The 25532-nt window shown below is 38.7% G+C and overlaps 1 protein-coding gene across 1 annotated transcript in view; it reads left to right on the forward strand.

Moving 5' to 3' along the window:
* The window catches only part of ADGRV1 (adhesion G protein-coupled receptor V1), a 3979741-nt gene that overhangs the window by 560477 nt on the left and 3393732 nt on the right, over positions 1-25532 (forward strand). Inside the window, exon 25 of the mRNA XM_044064182.1 lies at positions 11581-11710. Coding sequence (XP_043920117.1) covers positions 11581-11710 — 130 coding nt within the window. The remainder of the gene's footprint in view (positions 1-11580; positions 11711-25532) is intronic.

Here is a 25532-nt window from a genome sequence, read left to right on the forward strand (position 1 = left end):
TGACTCATCCTCCAATCCCAGATCAGAAACAGTGGCTGGCCTCTTTCGAATGACAATTCAGTCGGAAGTCTTTCAAGACAGAAGAGCTGATGTGGCCACTTCTCCGTATGGGTACATGCCACCGGGCCCAATTCTGACCTGAACCTAGAGTGAGAGATACTTTCCGGTCCGAAGGACCAAAACTGTCAAAGGAAAAATATACTTTAAAAATTATCAAAACACGGTAGGTTCAGGTTAAGGCACTTTAATCTTGCCGCAAGGAGACAAAAACGTGCTAATACAGAGTTTGTCTAACTAGAATCAGGAAATGCAGACATTTTTATACACTTTCTAATAAGACATTGCCTACCAAGCTGACGTAGTGAGTCACAAATTTTGTCATCATCATTTAGTAGTGATTGTTTTTACAATATTCTGCTGGTACTATCAATTTTTATGAGAAACTTCCTAAGAAAAACAATGTGGCCTTGGCTTCCACCGGTTAGATATATGCAATGTTACCATTCAAGGTACTATGGCTAATTCGAGCACAAAGCAAGTATAGATTGCAGTTCATTTCTCTAACAGTCCTTTGTCTATGTTATCTCTAAACTTCTGCAGCTGCACATGTTCTCATACTTCGAACAGAGCTGATTGTTTAAAATCATTACATTACAGAATACAGCATTGTTCATTCATTTCTTCCTGATCTAGCAGATAATCACCTGCTTCTCAAGTACATTTCCAAAAGGTATAAACATGAATATTGCTGTGCTAGCAATTACTAGGTCAGAGGGCATCTTGCAAGTTTCAGAAAGCACACTGCAGTTTCAAAAAGCATCTTTTCAGTCTCATATGAAACTCAACTGTATATAAAACAGTGCATATAAAATAGAATGAAAAACGTGTTAACTTATTTAGTTTCTAATTAGCATTAAGCACACACATTAATACATATTTTTCTGACATAGAGAATTTGAGAAATAAGGTAAAAGGAATTGAAAGACCGCCAAAAAAGAGGAAGTAGATACATTTTGGAGAAGTGTCTATGAAGATCCCTGTGGAACATAACAAAGATGCTTAATGGATAGAAGAAGTAAAAGAAAGAATAAGAAGTTTAAATGTACAGGATATGAAATGGGATGAAATATCAGCCAGAGAGATTGAAACAAAGTTAAGAAAAGCCTCTAACTGGAAAACCCCAGGCCAAGATGCAATACCTAACTTTTGGTTAAAAGTATTAACATCTTTGCACAAGGAGATTTAGCCATGAGTAAGAACTATTTATATGCACACCATGAACAGACACTACACTGGCTAACAACAGGCAAAACAATGTTCTTAAGAGTGAACCTGCAAGCTACCCTAGAAATTATAGACCAATAACTTGCCTTCCAGCAATGTATAAACTATACACGAGAATTGACACTGACGGAGTTTATAGTCATTTAGAAGAAAAAAATTATGGCAGTAGAACAAAAGGGCAATAAAAGAAAGTCATATGGAACAAAGGATCATTTGTTGTTAAATAAAGTTATTGTGGAGAACTGTAAAAAGGGGAAGAATGTAAGTATGGCATGGATTGACTACAAAAAAGCATTTGATAGTATCCCACATTCATGAATAAAAGAGTGCTTAAAATGTAATAAGATACTCCCTACACTGATTGACTATGTTACAGTAACCATGAAACAATGGCACACCAGTTTGCAATTAAGCCATGATAAAGGACAGATTATTATCCCAGGGATAAAAATAAAAAAAGGGGATATTCCTGTGTGACTCTCTGTCACCGTTGTTATTCTGCCTTGCCATTAATCCATTAAGCTGTTTACTTAACAGCTTAGGCCATGGCTTTAATTTGGCTCCTAGAAAACAACAGTCTAATGACTTCTCATCTTCTCTTTGTCAATGATTTAAAACCATATAGCTCATCAGATGAGGAACTGAAAGCACAGCTGCAGGTTGTCAAAACTTTTTCAGATGATATTAGAATGTCATTTGGTCTTGATAAATGTGCAAAAGCAACCTATAAAAAAGGACAACTGCAGCAGTTTGGAGCAAGAATGTGATATAAAAGAACTTGAGCAAGAGGGAGTGTATAAATATTTGTGAATCGATGAAGGATTAGCAATAAAACATGAAAAAATCTGAATAAAACTCAGTAAGGAATACCTTAGATGACTTAAATTAATCCTGAGAACAGCATTGTTATCTAGGAACAAGATCCAAGCTATAAATCTATTTGCTCTTCCTGTCCTAACATACAGTTTTGGAGTGATTGACTGGCCCCAAAATGTGTTGGATAGATTAGATATTAAAACAAGAATGCTGCTCTATGCTCACCAAATGATTTATAAAAATCATTGTTTGCCAAGATTATATATTCCCCATTCTGAAGGAGGGATGAGCCTCCTTGAAATTGATTACATGTATAGATCTGCAATCGTGGGACTCCACACATATCTGCTGACCTCACAAGATCCAAATGTAGTGACAGTTTTGAAACTGAGGAGAATAAGTCTAAGATGACTTCTCTGCTTAATTTAACTGAAGCATATCAATGTCAAGCAGGAATGGAAATCAAGCTAGAAGTAGATAAAAACCAGGCAGCACCTGAATGTGCCAAAAATCAAAAGAAAGAATATAAGGTGAAGGACCAGATGAGAAGGCAAGAAATGTGGAAAAAACATAAATATAGTTGCAAGTATAGAAAAGTTCTGGAAGAGCCTCATGTTGATCAGGAACAAACGCAGGAATGGTTAAGGAGAGGCGAATTCAAACCAAGAAATGAAAGGTTAATACTGGCAGCCCAAGAGTCCATTGAACATGTGGGAGAAACAGACAAATGTAGGTTTTGTAAAACTGAATTGGAAACAGTCACACACCTTGTTGCTGGTTGTGACACACTAATGGCAGAAGGACTGTATACTGAAAGGCATAATAATGTGGCGAGACTGTTGCACTGGGGATTGTGCAAACATTATGGTATTGAAGTGGCTGAAAAACACGGGAAACGAGCCACAAAGCACCGTAGAAGGCGATGAAGTTTATATCACATGTGATCACCCTTTACCAACAGTCCAAAAGATAGATGCTAGAAAACCAGATATAGTGGTCCAAGAAAAGAAGACAAAAGTAGCATTGATCATTAAAATCGCCACACTCACTAACTATAGTGTCTTGCATACAGAGAGACACAAAGTAATAAAATACCAGGATCTGCAGGCAGAAACAAGAGCAATGTGGAAGAAAGATACCCAGACAGTTCCAATAGTAGTAGGAGCAACTGATCTTATAAAAAAGAATTTACAATCGTATCTGGATATGTTACCAATCCATGTAACTGTACGAACTGCAGAAGGAGTCATTACTGGGCACATTGCGGGTGCTGCAAAGAGCACTACTGGCTGACATCAAAGATTGAAACAATACTAATTTCATGAACTTTAATCATACTTTGACTTAGGAATGGGGTCCGTTCCTGTCATGGTATTAGAAACCCAAAAGACTTGGAGAAATTAAAAAGGCAGGTACCTGTGGCATAATGACCTGAGTGAGTATGTGATTTGGTGGATTTTGGCTCCAAATAATCAACTAACAGTTATCTTCTCCTTGTTCAGCCTGGTTAGATGGGCATCAGTATATCTCATAATGGATTCCCCTATGATAAAAGTCCTGGAAAGTGTGCTTGCTTGCCGTAGGGGCTTAGTGTTTGGGGATACACTGAGAGTGACAGCATGTGGGGTGTTATGTGGTGTTTTTTCTGAGTGCCTTTTGGCTTATTGAGGCATAGCTTTGAGAATGGATGATCTAGGCAATCTTTGTTGTTTAGAAAGATTGTTTTTTAAGTACCTCAGCATACATGTCTAAGTGTATGTTGTGTACTATGTGAGATGGGTGTTGTGTGCGTGGTTTTTACAACCTGACATGCACTTGTATGTGAGAGTTTAGCCTCCGGTGTCATTGTGTAGTTACACCTCTCTCATACTCTGTCTAGTTCTTTAAGGATTAAGTGGTCGTCAGTAAACACGAGACAATTGCCACATTGTCTCAAGACGCCCATATCCAACAAACTAGCTACAGAGAAGTTAAGAAATTGCATATCCGTACTATCCATTCCTTTGATTTTTGAGCTACATGGGGGTGGTGTATTGGTGTTAGAATGATATTAAGAGTGCCTTATTGGAGCAGATTATGCTAGCAGTACTAAATTCTGCTAATTTTAATGTTTAACATAATACTAAATTCTACTAAATATGTAGGTATTTACACTTAACTGTCAGCTAGCTTTTGTAAGCTTGTTGGCACACAAGGTATTTGCACTATGTTGCTGATTTACAGAGTACAATTTTTTTAACTATTCTTTCTAGGAGTTTGATGCTGTAAAGGGCACTGCTAACCCACACAAATGTGCAGAATTTAAAGCAGCACAGAAGAAAACAGAAAACTAACTAATGAGCCATCTGGTCATTAAAATGACTAAATTATGAGACCTTGTGTATATTTCCTAACTGCTACATCCAGGCAAACACCTCCTGCTACAAGGTGAATAAGCACAGTTCTCGTAATGGGAGACCCACAAGTGCAATGTTAACACAAACCATGTAAACAGCTAGCTGGAAATCCCTTGCTGAATGCATGGGTTTACGTAAACAAAATCAATTGTTCTTTTTAGGCTTGGTGTATTTTTCTCCTTTGCGTCTCAGTTCTGAACACATTGAAACCTATTGATTTTAAGACTATCAGCTCCAACTTTACTCTACCGAAAGTTCCTGAGTGGCAAAATATCACTGCAGTAAAAGTGGCCTGAAGCCAAATAAGTAACAAAACTGCACTTCAACTGACATGTCCCCCTTATCATGGTAGATCCAAGTGTTCCTTGTCCATGGCTGAGATATCCCATTTCCTGTGGATAGGCTTCTGTTTGAGATGGCTATGCATATATGACCTGACCTTTTTTTCCTCAGGAGATTATTCTAAGGTTTAGTTATTCCTGATGTCTTTCTTCTTAATAGTTGCATTGTAAAATGGGGATATCCAAAGTAATAATGCCGCAGAGCTGGGAACTGAGATCATCACCTTAAGACTCAATACAATTACCTACTCTTTTCCTGGCAGTATATTTATCCCATCATGTTTTTTTCTACATTCCTGCCTATTTGTGGAATTAGGATTGTTGCTTAGTACAGCTACACACTGCACAACATCCTATTACATGTGGGAATGTTGTTGTTACTCTGCTAGTCTAAGCATTCTCTTACTTATTTTCCATTCATTTTGATGATTTTAACTAAACATGCCATGCTGAATTCTTAATTGATAATTAGATGTCATCATTTTTTACTTTTGTCTCAGGCTAATATCACAAACTGAATGATATTTCAGCTTAAAATGATGCAATGGTACAACAAGTGCCAACCAAAATATTTTTCTTACAACAGGACTAAAAGATATGCATTTCCAGCACTTAGCAACTATTTATTCAGCACCCATAAGCAAATTAAGGTTCACAAATTTCAGTGTAAGTTTAATACAGTGAATTAGTTTGTTTTTATTTACCTGTACCTGCACAAATAGAGTTGAAATTCCAAACTTAAGACAAACAGGAGCATCAGAACAGGTTTTGAAAGCACTAAATTTGCACCTCCATAGACAACACAAGGAAAAAGAAACTAAGGGTAATGCTGCTCAATGCCAGAAGTCTAAACCTCAAGATGCACGCACTCAAGGCTCTCCTCAGTATGGAGAATATCAATATTTGTGCAGTAACAGAAACCTGGTTCAAGGCTCCCGAGAGCACCCCAGCACTACCAGGTTATACCTCATACCATGCTTTTCGGCCCCAAAACTCGGACCAAACCACAAAAGGAGGGGGAGTATCCATATTCATCAAAGATACCCACACCTCCAGGTTAGTGGCACTGCACAAAGCATCAGAGACCATCCATGTGCAACTAACAGTGGGCAAAACTGCCTTTCAGTTTGTAGCCTGCTACAGACCACCCTCCCAAACTCAGGAACCCCACTCAGCTTTCCTGAGAACACTGGAGAATATGAAGGTCTCTCCAAACACCATCATATTGGGTGACTTCAACTACCCAAACATAAACTGGGAGCACTACTCAAGCCCCAACACCCTCGCCCAACAGTTCCTAGAATTTATAAACTCAAATGCTATGGAACAACTGGTCACCACTCCCACAAGAGGGGAAAATATATTGGACCTGATCATCACCAACATGGGGACTCTATGTTCCATACCAGAGGTATACCCCTCATTGGTAAGATCTGACCATAAATTAATCTCACTGGACATCCACATCCCGTCCCCACCCCCAGCCAAGGAAACCACGGTGAAGAACTTCTCAAAAGCAAACTTCACACTTCTCAAAACCAAGGTGGAATCCTTCAAAGCCCCCGGGTCAGTGGAAAATATGGCCCAAACTGCAGAATCCTTTACAAACGCATTCTATGGACACCTGCAGGAATGCATGGATTGTGCTATCCCAAATAAAACCAAGACTCACTCCTCCAAAGGCAGGAGACCTGTCTGGTGGACCCCAGCCATAAATAAGCTATACAACAGAAGGAGGAAGCTACTACATGACAGAGCAAAATCCCAAAAAGGGAAGGCATCTCTGATCACTACTAGCAAGAAACTATGATCCCTCATAAAATTATCTAAGGCCAGCTTCGAAAGAAAAATTGCACAAGATGCTAAAGATAATCACAAGGCCTTCTTTAGTTATGTCAGGAACCTGGGTGGCAACTCCCAGATATGCTCTGAGTTAGTGCAAAATGACAAAAAATACACTGAACCCACAGACATTGCCAACATCCTGGCAGGTTCAGTGTAAACTTCTCCCCCCTTCCCCCTCAAAAGAGCAAATGTCTATCCCAACAGAGTGTAGCCTCCCTGACATCACAGATGCACAGGTGAGAGCTGCCCTCTCCAAAGCAAAAAACACAGCATCAATGGGACTGGATGGTGTCCCGGGCTGCGTCTTACATGAGCTCCAAGAAGAACTGAACCCTCACATAAAGTCACTGTTCAATCTCAGCCTTACTACAGGATATGTACCCAATGAATGGCATACAGCAACAGTAGTCCCACTCCACAAAGGTGGTACCACAAAGGACCCCAGAAACTATCACCCTATAAGCCTGACTAGCCTGGTCTGCAAAGCTATGGAGCGTATCATCATGGAACTCATAAACAAAGACATTGGGAACCTTCAAACACTGGATCCTACCCAATTTGGCTTTGTTAAGGGCAGATCTTGCCTCTTGAACCTGGTCGACTTCTTTGAAACAGTCACCAAGGCCATAGATGAAGGGAAGGTAGTCCACACAGCCTACCTGGACCTCGCAAAAGCCGACACAATACCCCACTTGGGCATCATAAATAAGCTCACCAGCTTAAATATCAACCCCTATGTCACAAGATGGGTTGCAGACTGGCTCAGGGATAGAACCCACATGGGCAGAATTGCAGGTGCCATGTCAGACTCTAAACCAGTTACAAGTGGCGTCCCACAAGGCTCAGTCCTGGGACCTCTCTTGTTCGGTATATATTTCTCTGAGGTACAAGCTAACACAGGAGGACTATGGCAGACCAAGTTCGCAGATGACTGCAAACTGGGTGCCATAATCGACTCACCGACTGACACAAGCATCCTCCAAAAGGGTCTCACAGAGACGGATAACTGGTGCCAGAGCCATGGCCTAAAGCTAAATGCCAAAAAGTGCATAGTCATCCCCTTTGGGAAAAACAAAGTGCCCACACATTACCACATAGGTGGTAATCCATTAAGTACGGAAGAAGTAATTAGGGATTTGGGGACCCAAGTAGATAGCAATCTCTCCTTTGACAATCACGTTGCCAAAGTGGTTAGAAAGACCTTCTATATAGCCAACCTTATCATGAAAGGGTTCACATCTAGATCAAGAGAGGACATTGTGCCCCTCTACTCATAACTCATCAGGCCCATAATTGAATACAATGCCCCATTTGGGATGTACCTTACCCGACACCTGCAGCAACTGGAAAGACCCCAAAAGTACCTCACCAAGAGGATCAAGGGATAAAACAGATGACCTACGCAGTTAGGCTAAAGAAACTCCAGCTCTACTCAGTTGCTTACCGCCTACTCAGAGGTGATCTGTGCCTGACGTATAAAGTCATGTCCAAACCAGAATTAATGGACATGCTCCACCTCAGGAAATCCAAATCCCTTAGAGCTACACCGTCCAGGGACTTAAACCTCAGCACAGAAATAAATAGGACATGCTGGAGGGACAGATTCATATCCCAGAGGCTCTCCTCACTCGAACAAAATCCCAATCCATGTTAGGCAGAGCCCCTCAATGACCCTTTTCAAGAGAAATCTTGGAGTGGATGGGAGATCATAGGTTTACCCCTGGGATCTCTTCTGTGTCCCTACTAGACAGAGGCACAGTAAACTAACCTTAAAAGGGCTATCTTCTGTGACCCACTATACAGAGGCACAGTCAACTAATCTAAAAGGGTGGCGAAAGCCAAACACACTCTGGCTAGGCTTATAAATGCCCTAGGGCAGATAGCCTAGTATCAACCTATGAACCTATGAACCTATGGAGTTAATATTCAGCACTATAAGTGCATCCAAACTTTAGCTCTACAAGTAGTTCATGTCAGGCAGTACATAATTTGCACTGTTAATCCACAACCGAGTCTGTGCTTCACAGAATGCAAAACATTTGAAGTCCTTCTTCAAGTCACCCTTTATTGTGATCAGCCTTGGCCTACTTGATAGCTAAAGTGTTTTGTTTGATAGACAGCAACATGTGTAGCTCTGTACCTGTATGCTGTTTAATGCTACATATTTACATAACTCAACATCATAATAGCTACTATGGTTGCTAAACCAAGAAGATTACAGCAGTAACCAACATATCCAGTGAATCCAAACAACAGACCAAAGTGAATTGCAGTAATTTGGTTAAAGATATGTGGTGAATAAAATGAGAAAATAGCAGCTGGCAAGTAATTATAACACTAATTCTTTGGTGCATTCACAATATTATGCTACCTAAGCTTGCCATGAATGCAGCAATTAAGTTATTGCTCATTTTGTTTTCTAGTAACAAAATATTCAACAGAGAATTTCAAATGCTGTGCCATTTAGTTTCTTTACCACTTTATTGTAAATTCTACATTACAGTATACAATATGAATACGTAAACCAATAGCAACCACGCACATATATATGAAGAGCCCATATAATGATGATGATGATGAAAATCATGACAACGTAGGCATTCAGACATTCACTCATTCATACATTTTCTAATACTTGCTTAATCTAGGTTTTAAAACAATACAACCACTTTTAATGGCATTGGAGATACTCTTACAGAATCATCTTATCTATGAAGTACTTTGCAAGAGTGCAAATTAACAAACCATGTACAGTATGATACTTTATAGCCTTTGTTTAAACTATTACCAACCTTTCTTCAATTGCTCTAACAACTAGTGGGTTGTATTGCTATAATAATTATAATGCAATACATCCTAGAATAACTCCTCAAGGGTTACTCTTCTGCTTGGCTTTTGATAATTACACCAGACATAGTTCTTGGCCTTTGATAATTACATCAGACATAGTTTTTCATAGCCTTCATACTCTGAAACTTGAAACAGTGACAAATCTGCTGCAACACTATAACATTTATTTCAATGTTTAATGCTTGATTCAACTAGAGCTGAACTGAACCAGTAGTTAGCGGCCACAGATCGGTGGTCAAAAAAATGAGGCATTTCCAGTGGCCAGCAACACAGAATCAGAAATGTGAAAAACTGAACTAAGTTGGGGAAAATATAGTAGTCATCACCCTAAATCTCTGATAGCATAACATTCTGAATTAGCCAAATAATTACTGTCATAATGGTTTACTGATCAGCTGGCACTTTCTCCTTTTATTCACCACACATCTTTAACCCATATTACTGTAATTTAGTTCCATTGCAAGCCAGAATTTGGAACAGACACATGCTTGTTTGTACTGTCATTTGGCAGCCAGTCAGGGAGGAAATGACTGAGTCAAATCACAAACACTCTGTAGATAGACTCCCAGTGCAGTCTAAAGCTATACTGTTTCAGTCTATCTAAATTCTGTTTTGACAATTCACATGATAATCTTTTCCTGAAACAAAACAAAACAAAATATATTCTTAATTACATGCTATGCCAGGCATGTCATTTTAATATGTAACTTCTTTTAAACCAATGTGAATGTAAAATGTAGCCTGGGACTTTCATTAGTTTTCTATACACCTCCTTTTTAAACACAAAGAGCTATTTGTCATTAGTTATATCTGATTATACAATTCCTCCCTATTAATATTCTAAAATGTGCATGCTGATTGGCCAGCCCAACCAGCGTGCCCGTTGTAAATCACACAATATGCCAACGGAAAAAGGTCCGGTCGCCCGGACTTTTTTCCGTTGGTATAAACTGCCCCAAAACCTTTTTTTTTTCCAATAAAAAAAAAAAAAGAGAGAAAACGGAGCAACAGAGACTTTCTGTTCTCCGTTGCTTCCGTTTCAAAGCCTTGAAGTACTGGGTATGCATGGGAACTCAAGTACCATATGCATGCACAGTACATCAAAACACAGAAGCAGTATAGCACAATCAGTGGAAGAACAGCAATCTGCCATTATACAAAGACATTATTTAAGAAAAGTAAGTATTTTTTTTCTTAAATAATGTCATTGTATAATAGCAATAACCAACTCCGTGGTTGTGGTATATTGAAGATTTACCCACTGTAGTCTTTGTTTAATCACTTGGGCTTTGATTTCATGATTATACCACACCAACCATGGGTAAATCTTCAATATACCACACCACATTGTCGGGTATTGCTTAAATAATACATAACTTTTGTAAGTATATGATACAGTAAGTGGAGCATGAAATCATTTTTTGCAATGTTAAAATGAACTTGAAAGTAATGTTTAGGTAAAGTTTATGTAAAGTTGACAACTTTTTGTGGGCAAACTAATCTGTCTGTATTTTAACACATACATAAAATTTCAAATGATATGCAGGGCACATTTAAAATGATTGAAGATATATGTGATGTACTACACTATAATGGTCGCTGTTAAATATAAGCATATGTTTACAATGGTTAGTTAAGCATTGACTGAAATAATGGGTAAGGACTTATTTTTATGCCCGGTGATGGATGAACTTGTATTGGACTATAACAACACCTGCCTACTTGATAGTTTTTCTTCTTGCATTTGCTGTGGCAACAAAATATACACAATCTGCTTTAGAGTATTTGGTCTCACAAAGAATAAGGCTGTTTAGAACATAAGTAACATTTGGTGCCATGGAAATAGGACTGACTTTAATAACAACTTTGTAGCTTTATTGAATCTGCTGAAAAGGCTATGTTGGATTGGTCTTGCTTTCTGCTGCACTGGATGTTATTCATAGCTTTTCTGCATTCTGCTGAGGTAAAAATTGGGTTCAACTGTCTGAATGGATGGAAAAAAGAAAGCAAAAGAAATACAAAAACAATAACGTCTGTTTCTTTTCTAGGATATTGCTGATACATTGTATTTTAATTCAGGAGAGCGGTACAAGTTTATTTATGTCAACATTACAGACGATTCTGTTCCCGAACTGGCAAAATCCTTTAAGGTAGAACTTCGAAACCCTGAAGGGGGAGGTGAGAATGTGTAACAAAACAAAGTTTTCCTTTTTTTTTTCTACAAAACTGTATTAGGTCATGTTATTACAGGCCAAATTAAATGACAATTTGTATAACACTTCAATGCAATTTGCTATGCAGGATATGTTTTCTTTTGGAACATCAGCCTTTCCAGGTGCCTGTACAGTTGAACAAGAAATTGATAGTCTCAAATTAAATTCATGAGATATTATGGTGGCTGAAATTACTAGTTTGTACTTCGCTTTTGTGACAGAAGAAATGTAGGCATACTATAGCTAGTTCTCCCAAACTTCTATAACAAGTAATAACTTATTGCACTCAGGGTGTTCTCTGCTCAAAAGTGTTCGGTTTAAACAGTTGTACCCATAAAGGAAACGTTCAAAATAAAGTTGAAAAGGTAAGTTGGACTTTTTAGTTCATGGTGTAGAATGTCTAAAATACTACATTTAGTGCACAGGAGTGGATAGCATCGGACATATCTTTAAATCTTAGAAATAGTGTAAACAGTTACTAAATGTCAAGAGAATAAGTAATGTCACCCTTGCATTTTTTTTTCACATTAACATTTTTCATTATTTTAGGAAATGTGGTTTATGTGCATCTAAAATCTTGCATAAAATTAAAAATGTTTACATATATAACCTAGAGGTACGATGTTTTTGCAACTGTTTGGATTCAAGCAATATTGTGCCAAATAAAATATTATATATAGTTGCAACCAGTCACTATTTAATTAGTAGACATGTATTTTATAGAATAAACAAAAATATTAAAGTGGAAGTAAGCTGTTTATAGTTTGAAACATACTTACAGATCTTATTCTTTATATAAGGATGTATATGCATGTGTTATTCTCTATACTTGGTCATTTAAAAAATTATTTTCTAAGAAAAAATAACTGGTATCTTGCAATAATTCCTAGCATTTCAATGCTTTCTCAGAATACCTCTCAACTGTCCAGATTTTTGCCTCATATTTCTGGTCAGTTTGTCATAAAAGTTGTTCTGACAAATCACTGAAGATTGAAGTCACTAAATAATGGCATACAGTTGAGTTTCGGACTTCATATCATTCAGAAATGAATGTCAACACAAATTCTGTTTTTCTATCGACTCTAATTTTATACAAGTAATATTTAATTACTTTATTTCTCCATTATTTTAGGCTTTGCATTGATTTTTTTACACTTAGAGGTCAAGAGGTATGTTTCTCACACATGCATTTACAGTTTGTGATGTTGACAGTATGGATATTACAGACAAATGGTGCATGTTTACAATGAAAATATCTGTTGCTACCTTCAGTACATGTCATCTCCTTCCATAAGGGAAAATCATTTTTCACAGTATCCTCCAGAATGGTTTCCATGTCATATCATATGCCCTGTAAGAAAAAGAAAAGATGTCAATCATGGAAGTAAAAATAAACTTTTTTGACATGACAGGATAGATTAGGCCATTTATTCTGACTTATTGGCATTTACGTTTTTAAATCTATAGACTATATCAGAGGTCTAATGATACTTTCTCCTTGCTGCCTGCTTTTCTCTCCCTATATATCATGTCAGAAGATAGCTGATATCCCCTGTAATTTCTGAGTGCATTAATACTGCTAGTATTGAGTTCTGGGAGCAAACGTTCAGTTTCACCGTGGCCTCAGTACACTGCTTGTGTCAGTGCCTTACACAATTTTCCAGTGCTTTTCTATACTGAAATTCATTCCCTCATTCTGTACATACCCATCTGTCTGTGAAGCATCCTGATTTATTCTTCTTTACCACTTTGTACACTTCTATCTGCATACCTGCCACTCCATTGTCTTCTGATAAAGCTTTCAATCCAGTTTCTAATGTATCTGAAATTCCTTTTACTGATTTGTTGTTCTCTATGCATTACTTGAAAGGAGGTCAACAAGGGTTTCTCTACATTGTAGTGACATCACAAAATGTGAAAGGGAGTTGTTTATAAGCAATTCATAACTGTCTTTAGCTGGTTATAGGGCAGAATATTACTCAGTGGAGTGCCCAATATCAGTGAACCATTATGCATAATTTCTTAGCACTGTGCTGTCTTTTAAGAGCCACCATCATGTCTAATCTCCTCAGAGTTACTTTCTGGCTTATTTAATGCACACCTTCTTCCTGCATCTCACCTGTCTTAATAGCTCCTATGAAATGGAACCTCTAGTACTGAACACCACTCTGCTATGTTACTAATCAGTCCTCTTGTTGCCAGGGTCCACATGCATTTGGCACATCCCACAATGACTGCAAGTGCTTGCGTATCTCTAGTTCATCAGAATTATTATTTCCTGAAGCCACTAAAGATAACAGGTCCTATTATTGTATGTCATGCTTATTAACTGTTTAAATTCCTCTTGTTATTGTGAACCTATGAACCTACTGTCATTCAGTCCTTTTTGCTGCCTAACTGCTATCTCTAAACCATTGTTATGTTTCTTAATTTCTTTAAAAGCTTCTTTTCAGAATACCACACTGGCACTTTTCATTGCTAAAGATAACTTGTGTTAGCTTCTCTTTTACATCTGCATTTCTTAATTATGACCTTAAAGCAGATAAAATCCAATGTATAACTTTAACATACCCTCACAAAGCCATTCAGTTTGAAAGGCTATCGGTCAGTGAAGTCTAAATGTTTTGAACTTTGGAACTACTAATGCATGCTTCCTCTACTTGCTTCTCTGAGCATACTGCTTGCAATCTCACTATATAGGGAAACAGTAAATCAGCTAAAATAAATTCCATTTTGTCATGTTTCTGTTATTAATAAGTCTGTATGCAGCTGTATCCTTGATGAAAGCAGTGTGAAACAGATTTTATTTGTAACAAAATCTCTTGTACTAACTGTAGAGTTTGTTATATGATTAATGCACTGTACTTTAGTCATTTACTAGAAAGACAAGTTGAAGTAGTGTAAATGACTGAATATGCTAACTTAGGCACTCTTTCAAAGTATGCAGTTAAATGTACAGTTATATTAAAACAAGCACTTTATGCTAGACATATAATTATGATTGAATGGGCTTTGCCTGTGTACATTGGCATTTGCTTTTCTTAATTTATATATGCATCTATTTCCTTGCCTGTTCTTATTTTGTTGGTTTTAGTTGCTTACTTATTTGTATGATTAAACAAAGCCATGACTTCCACTGACTAATTGGCACTATAACAAAACTGGCAACATTTATTGTAAAATTATGTAATTTTATTCAAATACAGAGAACAACCATAGACACAAGTAAAATAAATTAGATAAAATTGCATAAGCACATAACATAAAACTGCCAGAAAGCAAAATATTAAATCATACCGTATATTTGAGAGGTTAAAGCTCAATACATATCCTTAGGTTTCTAAACTTCCTTAGGCAAAGTTAAAATATTGTCATTTGTATATAGTACTCTCCAGTTAATTACTGCTTACAGTGTTTCTGTAAAAGTTAACCTTGTACAAGCTAATATATCATAGTTATTAATGTATTCTGAAGGTTAGGAGCAGGGGCAGATAAGTTTACATGTCACAATGAGGTTTTACCATGGGGTATCCACATGAAAACATTGCTACCAGATGTAGTGGATCTAAGATGAAGTGCTACCTAAGAGAATGGGCAACTTTCAAGACAAAACAAAATATAGAGTCCCCCTCCAGTTCCATGTGGTACTTTTTCTTAACTGATAAGCACACCATTTTTTAGTAGTTCACATTAGCTTTTGAAATTGAGCCTGTAATATGAAATATATTGTTCTATTTTGTTCTGGAGACATCAGTAGTCAACAGCTAGTAGCAACGGGCAAGAAGACTCCATAATCCGACCATGTAAGGAGTACGACCATGCCGTTTCTGACCCCGGCCTTTGGTCTTAGGTAACTTACATCACAAACCATTTGTCATAAGTGCTTGCAGAGCCAATATGACACACCCAGCTTTTGGCATATCCTGTAAGAGATAAACTCCATACATTTTAAAGCAATGCAGGGCCAGTCAGATTCCTAACTAGGAACTATTTCAGTCACTGATTGCCTCCTACGTCCAATGTTTCCTGTTTTTGTAATATTTTACAGATTGGCTGAAGTTACAAGCATAATGATATATTTTTTTTCTTAGAAATGTATGCTATTAGAATCTTTGTTTGTCTTTGATAGCTTCATCATAGAGATCCCTGTTATGTATCAGAATGGGCCAGAGGAGTACAGTGACCAGACTAATAGCACCGTAAGACAATAATAACACAGTAAAGGCATCCATTATAGCAAAGATAAGTTACCTTAAATGAGCTGTTTAGTCCCTTTCTCAACAAAGTTCTAACTTTTTCTGTTATTGCATTTTAACTTAAGACAGGAAACTTAGATCCATGAAATTTTAATTATCAAATTTGAAATGACTGACTTACCCTACAGTGAGGGCTCATGTGTTCTGCTGGTTTGCCTGTACCATGTGATCCTCTTCTATTTTTATACATGCAGTGAAGTTGTTCATATGGGGAATGCTTTGCTCCTTATAATCTGACTTTTGTTTCAAAGGCATTTCTAACGAGTCCAGTGATATTGTTTATGCTGTTCCTCTAAACGTTTTACCCTTGGAAAAAAAGTCCTTTTGATGGCTATTATTTCAGCTATGTAGATTTTTGAATTGTAAGCATTTACCATTTCTATACCCTATAAACTATTTCTTAAAGACAGTGCTTCACATTTCCCCAGTCTATTTTTCTTAATGCCGAAAGTTACGTGGGATATTGGTGTAAATGAAATGTCTCAGTTGCCCTCCACACCTCATCTTCAGAATCTGATACAGAACGTCTTGCACTCAGAAGGTTTATAGGTAGTTATGAGCTGACATTTAGCCTCTCAGAAAGTTTCACTGGCTCTTACCTGCTTTGGCTTGTACTACTACAACAGTTAAAAACAAACCATAGGTAAATGGCTTTAACTTAGTATTACTGTTATGACTCATCAATATAAGGTTGTCATTTCAGAGATCATTCTGCTAGAGCTGCTGCTTCTTTGTCAAGTTTTTTTTTTTAGAGGAACCTCTTCTGCTAATTTGCGCTTGCTATTATTTTACTAGACATTATAAATTAGATGCACCTAACCTTCTAAGACTGGGAGTTGCTGCTAAACTACCTAAGTGTATGCAAGTAGGGATTTCCCATTTCTTCCTTCCTGGAATATTTGTAACTTGAGATTCCACCGATAGGTGAATTACCAGATGGGAAAACAAGGAAATCAAATGCTATAGTACAGTTCAGTGAGGTACCTACCATAACAGTAGATGACTGATGTGTTTCTGTTTTGTGATATTGTTAGAGTCTTTCACTTTCCCCTTTGTTGTTCCTTTTTGTCTAGTTGGAGAATTATTGTTGTGTGGTGTTGTGCTTTGGTATGACCCAAGGAGAATATCCTGTGTAGATGGCAGAGTAAATTACACATACGAGTGTCTTCTGCTGACTTTATTTTTACAAAAAAAAATTAGAGAAAGCTTAATTGCTTTCTATGCCTTAATAAAATAGTCAGGCTTTTCTGCATTCAAGTTGCCTTCTAATATAGTTTACTTTTCTTGCTGATGCTGACAAAAAAAAAAAAAAAAACTTCTTACTATTTGCTGTGGATTTATTTATAAATTAATGAAAAGTTACAACAGTTAATGTACTGAACTGATTCCAACCTGTGGTTTATTTAAAGTGTGCTTTCTTCCATTCATTGCAGTGTACTGAAGTTTTTACTTTGACTTTGGGGCTTACAAATTGTTCATTTTGGCATAGGCTACCAGCTATTGTACTTGTAAGTTGCTGACATCAAGTGGTTACCTAGTGTAAATGCAGGCAGTAATAATAGGCTCAGGTTCATAATTACTAGGCAGTCTGTAGACCATTACAAATCTAGCCAAGAATCCACATTGAAAAGTGCCCTCTAGTCTCAAGGAGTGCAAAAAAAGGTATACCAGGTGAGAAATTAAGACTACCCATCAAGTTGCTTACATTTACCTTGAAGATGGTAAGGGTGATACTCTGCTTGAAGTATAGTGGAAATTTGGTCCAGATATGTGTGATCCATTGAGATATGAACCTAGCACATTGTATCTTATTTATCTCTATATGAAGGATGAAGGTTTAGTTATTTTAACCAGGTATTTTAGGGCCATTTGTTCTGCGAAGGAGCAGGAGTTCAAAAAGGGTTGGATCTTTCATGGCTCAAAAGACTCGACACAGACCCCTATGATGGAGACAATAAAGCACTGAGTACAAAAAGAAGTTTGTCAGTCTGTCATGATTAATAAGATTTTGGAGATCACTGATCTTTATAGTTAGAGATTTTTGAGGTCTTCAAAATGAAGTGGTATATTTAGACAAATACATGCTAAAATGGATAATACACTCAATAAAGTGCCTGATAGGAGTAAAGGAAGGAATTAAGTCTTCTTTGGCTATAGAAGAGATGCTTTTGGAAACTGGACAAGCCAGATAGGTTATTCAAACTACTGTGTAGACATGGTGGTTATAAGAGAAGGAATTATCAAAAAGAATTCCTAGATTCTTTGTATTAGTGTCTGACTGGAGTTTTTTTAACTATATGGTACTGGAAAATGTTTTGCTTACCAAATTTAACATCATGTCATTTTTTTCACATGTAATTTGAGACCACTATCCTTTCATCACTTGTTAACATGGTTTAACCCATGTTGGTTCAGTAGAAAATTGGACAATAACATCTAGTATACAGTCAGGTGTACACTTATTAAACAGGAGCCAGCGGTGTTGGCCTGAAGGTCTGAGAAATAGATGACAAATAGGAGGCACACCAACAATGAGTCTTTTGACATTTATCTGTCTATCTATCTATCTATCTATCTATCTATCTATCTATCTATCTATCTATCTATCTATCTCTATCTATCTCTATCTATCTATCTATCTGTCTATCTATCTATTTATTTATTTGCCATTTGTTCACCGGGATAGTCTGACTGAGCTAGTACCCTTTTTCAGCAGAGGCCTGGGGAGAAAAGCTTCACAGTACAACTAAGCAAGAAAAATTGCACGATTGAAGTAAAATACAGTAAGATATATACAATAAAATAATTAAGCAAACGTCCATAATAGTACAAGTAAGATAAAAATAAAAAGAGATATTTAAACTAAGTAATAAGTATACGATCAAGTAATAACAAAGAACTGGCAAAAAACTTCTTCAAGTCAGTCACCAAGGCTATAGATGAGGGGAAGGTAGTTCACACAGCCTACCTTGACCTCGCCAAGGCTTTTGACACCATTCCCCACTCGGGAGTTATAGAAAAACTCACCAGCCTGAACATAATCCCCTATGTCACAAGATGGGTTGCCAACTGGCTTACAGACAGAACTCACACGGTAAGAATAGCGGGCTCCAGGTCCGACTCTAAACCAGTCACAAGTGGTGTCCCACAAGACTCGGTACTGGGACCCCTACTGTTCAGCATATACTTCTCAGAAGTACAGGCAAACACAGGAGGACTATGACTAACCAAGTTCACCGATGACTGCAAACTGGGAGCCATAATTGACTTTCCATCTGACACAGACATTCTCCAAAAGGGCCTTACTGAGATGGACACCTGGTGTCAAAGTCATGGTCTTAAGCTAAATGCCAAAAAATGCATAGTCATCCCGTTTGGGAAAAACAAAACACCCATGAATTACCACATAGGTGGCAGCCCCCTTAATACAGAAGAGGTAATAAGAGATCTGGAGACCCAGGTAGATAGTAATCTCTCCTTTAACAATCATATTGCCAAAGTAGTTAGTAAATCCTTCTATGTAGCCCATCTAATTACTAAAGGGTTTGCATCTAGAAATAAAGAGGTTATAGTGCCCCTCTACTCATCACTCATCAGACCCATCATAGAGTACAATTCCCCATTTAGGATGTACCTCACAAGATACTTCCAACAGCTTGAAAGACCACAAAAGTACCTCACCAAGAGGATTACTGGCCTCAAACATATGTCCTATGCAACCCGACTGGAAAAACTCCAGCTGTACTCAGTGGCATATCGCTTACTCAGAGGTGATCTCTGCCTGACTTACAAAGCCATGTCCAACTCAGAATTGATGGACATGCTCCACCTAAACAAATCCAAGTCACTGTGAGCCACTCGCTCTAGTGAGCTAAACCTCACCACAACAATAAATAGAACATGCTGGAGGGATGGATTCCTGTCACAGAGACTCCCCATGCTTTGGAACAAAATTCCTAACTACATTAGGCAGAGCCCCTCACTAACACTCTTCAAGAGAAACCTTGACAAGTGGATGGGTAACAGAAAATATACCCCTGGGATCACTTCATTGGCACTTCTTGACAGAGGCTCAGTTAATTAATCAATGGGGCGGCGAAAGCTGACACACTCTGGCTAGGCTTATAAATGCCCTCGGGCAGATAGCCTAGTACCTACCAATGAACCTATGAACCTAAAACACATTAGGATTGTCATCAGTGGACAACTGTACAGTTCAAAGCAGTATGTTTTATAAGCTGCAGCAGGTGTAAATATTTAATATAAAAAACAAATTGCAATTAAGATGCAGAACCACTTGCAATGTTTTTGCTTTCATAAGTGAATATTCTGACTCTAACCACATGGGTTCTGTCAGATGATCAGTCCACCACACAACATAAGGATTTATACCTGTACCTGTCACCCCTCAGGTCACATCACTTAGGTCCACTTTAACTCTTCTTTACTCTAACTCATCCACTAAGATCCTTTGCTCCTTTCACACCTCTAATTTATTTTACTCTAATTTCCCATGTTTTGAAACTTTTGTACATACTGTAAATTGATACATTGGATTAGCAATGTATCCAAAGCATTACTCTACCATTGCAGTGTTTTAGTGTCATTTATATATTATTGTTCTTTTGACTACTTAGACAGAGACATAGTAAATCTCCAGACAATGGACCTAACCCAATTTGGTTTCATCAAGGGCAGACCATACCTACTCAACCTGGTGGACTTCTTTAAGAAGGTCACCAAAGCAATAGATTAGGGCAAAATTGTTCACATTGCCTACTTTGACCTGTCCAAGGCATTTGACACAATATCCCACTCAGACATTGACAAACTCAAGAGGTTAGGTACAGGCCAACTGCCTCACAGACAGAACCTAGGAAGTTAGAACTGGAGAGTCCACCTCTACAAAAAAGCAAGTCACAAGTGAGTCCCTCAGGGATCAGTCCTTGGACCACTCCTTTTTGGCATTTACTTCTCAGATGTCAAGGCCAATGTCAGTTGTCTCTGGCTGACTAAATTTGCAGATGATTGCAAATTAGGAGCTGTCATTGAATCTCATACTGACACAAATGTTCTCCAGGAGGAGCTGATGCAGACAATCAACTGGTGTCAGAGACATGGAATAAAACTAAATGGCAAGAAATGCATAATAGTATCCTTTGGGAAGTCATTCATCCCTAGTAACTATCATATTGACAACACAGCCCTTAGAGTTGACCCAGTAGGCAAGGACTTAGGGACACATAGATAGTAATCCAGCCTTTGACCATCATGTGTTTACAGTGGTGAGGAAATCATTCTATATTGCACGATTTATAAACAAAGGTATGGCATTTAAGTTCAAGAAAGTCATTGTTCTACTCTATTCGGCATTCATCAGACTTGTCATTGAATACAATACCCCCTTCGGTATGTACCTAACCAGGCATATCCAACAAATGGAATGAATACGGGGTGTAATTAAAATGCCCTTTGCAGACCGCCTCATGGCCCTATCCCTGTATTCTGTCTCCTACAGGCTTTTGAGGGAAGATCTATGCCTGGCATACAGAACATTGTCAGACCCCCCTCTGATGCACCTCCTGCATATCCAGAAAACAAACAGTACCAGAATTACCCATTCTAATGAATTAAACCTTGCCTGTGATATAAATAGGTCCTGCTGGAGAGATGGGTATATATCCTAGAGAATACTGCATCCAGGGAACAGGCTCCCCATTCAAGTGAAGCAGAATTCCTCACTAACCCAATTCAAATGTAACTTGGACAATCAGATGGGAAACTAGAAATTCATCCCTGGTTTAGCACCTATGTCTCTAATACACACAGGTAACCTGTAAATGGTTCATCTCCCAAACTCCTGCTTGCACTTATCAAGGGTATCAGAACTTGTCAGAGATTTGGGATACAAGGCTAGGCTTAAAAAAGCTCTTGTGGCCATTAGCCTAGTAAACACTTATGAACCTATGAATCTATGAATAATACCTGCTTGGGGAGTAGTGTCAAAGGCCTTGATGAGGTGGATAAATGAAATGCTGTATATACCGCAAGCATACTGTCCACTGCTTCAGTCAAGAAGCAAACATAGGCTGTATATACTGCACACACACTGTCCACTTCTTCAGGCCAGGAGCATAAATGACATGCTGTATATACTGCACACATAATGTCCACTGCTTCTGGTGAAGTGCATACGTGACATGCTGAATATATTGTACACATACTGTCACTGCTTCAGGTTAGGTGCATATATGACATGCTGCGTATACTGCACACATACTGTCACTGCTTCAGGCCAGATGCATACATGACATGATGTATATACTGCACACATACTGTCCACTGCTTCAGTCCAGTAGCATACATAACAGGTTGTATACACTGCACACACACTGTCCACTTCTTCAGGTCAGGTGCATAAATGACATGCTGCATATACTGCACACATAATGTCCACTGCTTCAGGAGAAGTGCATATGTGACATGCTGAATATACTGTACACATTCTGTCACTGCTTCAGGTCAGGTGCATATATGACATGCTGTATATACTGCACACATACTGTCACTGCTTCAGGCCAGATACATACATGACATGCAGTATATACTGCACACATAATGTCCACTGCTTCAGGCCAGGTGCATACATGACTTGCTGTATATACTGTACACATCATGTCCACTGATTCAGGCCAGGTGCATACATGCCATGTTGTATATACCTCACAAATCATGTCCACTGCTTCAGGCCAGGTGCATAAATGACATGCCATATATATTGTCCACTGCTTCAGGCCAGGTGCATATATGACATGCCTTATATACTGCGCACATACTGTCCACTGCTTCAGGCCATGTGCGTACATGACATGCTGCATATACTGCACACACACAGTCTAATGCTTCAGGCCAGATGCATACATGACATGCTGTATATACTGCACACATACTGTTCACTGCTTCAAGCCAGATACATGCATGACATACTGCATATACTGCACACATACTCTCCACTACTCAGGCCAGGTGCATACATGCCATGCTGTATATATGTCACAAATACTGTCCACTGCTTCAGGCCAAATGCATACATGACATGCTGTACATACTGCACACATATTGTTCTCTGCTTCAGGCCAGATGCATACATGACATGCTGTATATACTGTATGCATACCGTCCACTGCTTTAGGCCAGGTGCATACATCACATGCTGTATATACTGTACACATACTGTCCACTGCTTTAGGCCAGATGCATACATGACATGCTGTGTATACTGCACACATACTGTCCACTGCTTCAGGCCAGGTGGTTATATGACATGCTGCATATATTACACACATACTGTCCACTGCTTTAGTGCAGTTGCGTATATGACATGCTGCATATACTGTACACATACTGTCCACTGCTTCAGGCCAGGCGTATACATGACATGATGCATATACTGCACACGTACTGTCAACTGCTTCAGGCCAAATGCTGCATATACTGCACACATACTGTCACTGCTTCAGGTCAGGTGCGTACATGATATGCTGTATATACGGTGCACTTACTGTCACTGCTTTAGGTCAGGTGCATACATGACATGCTGTATATTCCTCACAAATAATGTCCACTGCTTCAGGCCAGGTGCATACATGATATGCTGCATATGCCTCACAACTAATGTCCACTGCTTCAGGCCAGGTGCATACATGAAATGCCATATATATTGTCCACTGCTTCAGGCCAAGTGCATACATAACATGCTGTACATACTGTACACATACTGTCCACTGCTTTAGGACAGGTGCATACATGACATGCTGTATATACTGTACACATACTGTCCACTGCTTCAGGTCAGGTGCATACATGACATGCTGCATATACTGCACACATACTGTCAACTGCTTCAGGCCAAATGCTGCATATACTGCACACATACTGTCACTGCTTCAGGTCAGGTGCATACATGACATGCTGTATGTACTGCACACATACTATCCAAGGCTTCAGGCCAGGTGCATACATGATATGCTGCATATATTGCACATATACTGTCACTGCTTTAGACTAGGTGCATACATGACATGCTGTATATACTGCACACATACTGCCTTCTGCTTCAGGCCAGATGCATACATTACATGTTGTAGATACTGTGCACTTACTGTCACTGCTTCAGGCCAGGTGGATACATGAAATGCTATATATACTGCACACATACCATCAACTGCTTTAGGCCAGATGCATACATGACATGCTGTACATACTGCACAAATACTGCCCACTGCTTTAGGCCAGGTGCATATATTATATGCTTTATATACTGCAAACATACTGTCCACTGCTTCAGGCCAGATGCATAGATGGCATGCTGTATACAGTGTACACATTCCTTCCACTGTTTCAGGCCAGGAGCATACATGACATGCTCTATATATTGCACACATAATGTCCACTGCTTCATGCCAGGTGCATACATAACATGCTGTGTATATCGCACACATACTGTCCACTGCTTCAGGCCAGGTGGTTACATGACATGCTGCATATACTACACACATACTGTCCACTGCTTTACTGCAGTTGCGTATATGACATGCTGCATATACTGCATACATACTGTCACTGCTTCAGGTTAGGTGCATACATGACATGCTGCATAGACTGCACATATACTGCCTTCTGCTTCAGGCCAGGTGCATACAGGACATGCTGTATATATTGTACACATACTGTCCACTGCTTCAGTCCAGGTGTATACATGACATGATGTAGATACTGTGCACTTACTGTCACTGCTTCAGGCCAGGTACATACATGAAATGCCATATATACTGCACACATACCATCAACTGCTTTAGGCCAGATGCATACATGACATGTTGTACATACTGCACAAATGCTGTATTTACTGTGCATATAATGTCCACTTCATCAGGTCAGGTGCATACATGACATGCTGTGTATACTATATATTCTATAACTATGTGAAGAATCTAAATGGCAATGCTCAGATCTGCTCTGAGCTACAACAGAATGGCAATAAATATGCTGATCCCAAGGATATTGCCAGTATCCTGGTCGATTGATTCAGTGCCAACTTCACTACCATCTCACCCCCTAAATGGCCCATCTCAATACCGGAAGATTGCCAAATTCTGGTAATAATGACCACACAGGTAAAAAATGCACTCTCCAAAGCTAAGAATACAGCATCCATGGGACCAGATGACATCCCGGGCTGTGTACCTCATGAGCTACAAAATGAACTGGCACCTCACCTAAGTGTCATGTTTAATCATACTTTCATCTCAGGCTTTGTGCCCACTGAATGGTGCACAGCTACAGTTATCCCACTCCACAAGGGGGATCCACCTTGGATCCTGGTAACTACCGCCCCATCAGTCTGACGAGCCTGATCTGCAAGGCCATGGAATGTATTATCATGGAACTTATAAACAAAGACATTGGCAACCTTAAAACACTAGACCCCAGCCAGTTTGGGTTCATGAAGGGCCGATCTTGTCTCCTGAA

The sequence above is a fragment of the Protopterus annectens genome, chromosome 2.part2, assembly GCF_019279795.1.
Source record: "Protopterus annectens isolate FY-2018-M chromosome 2.part2, PAN1.0, whole genome shotgun sequence".
In the NCBI taxonomy this organism is placed as follows: domain Eukaryota; kingdom Metazoa; phylum Chordata; order Ceratodontiformes; family Protopteridae; genus Protopterus; species Protopterus annectens.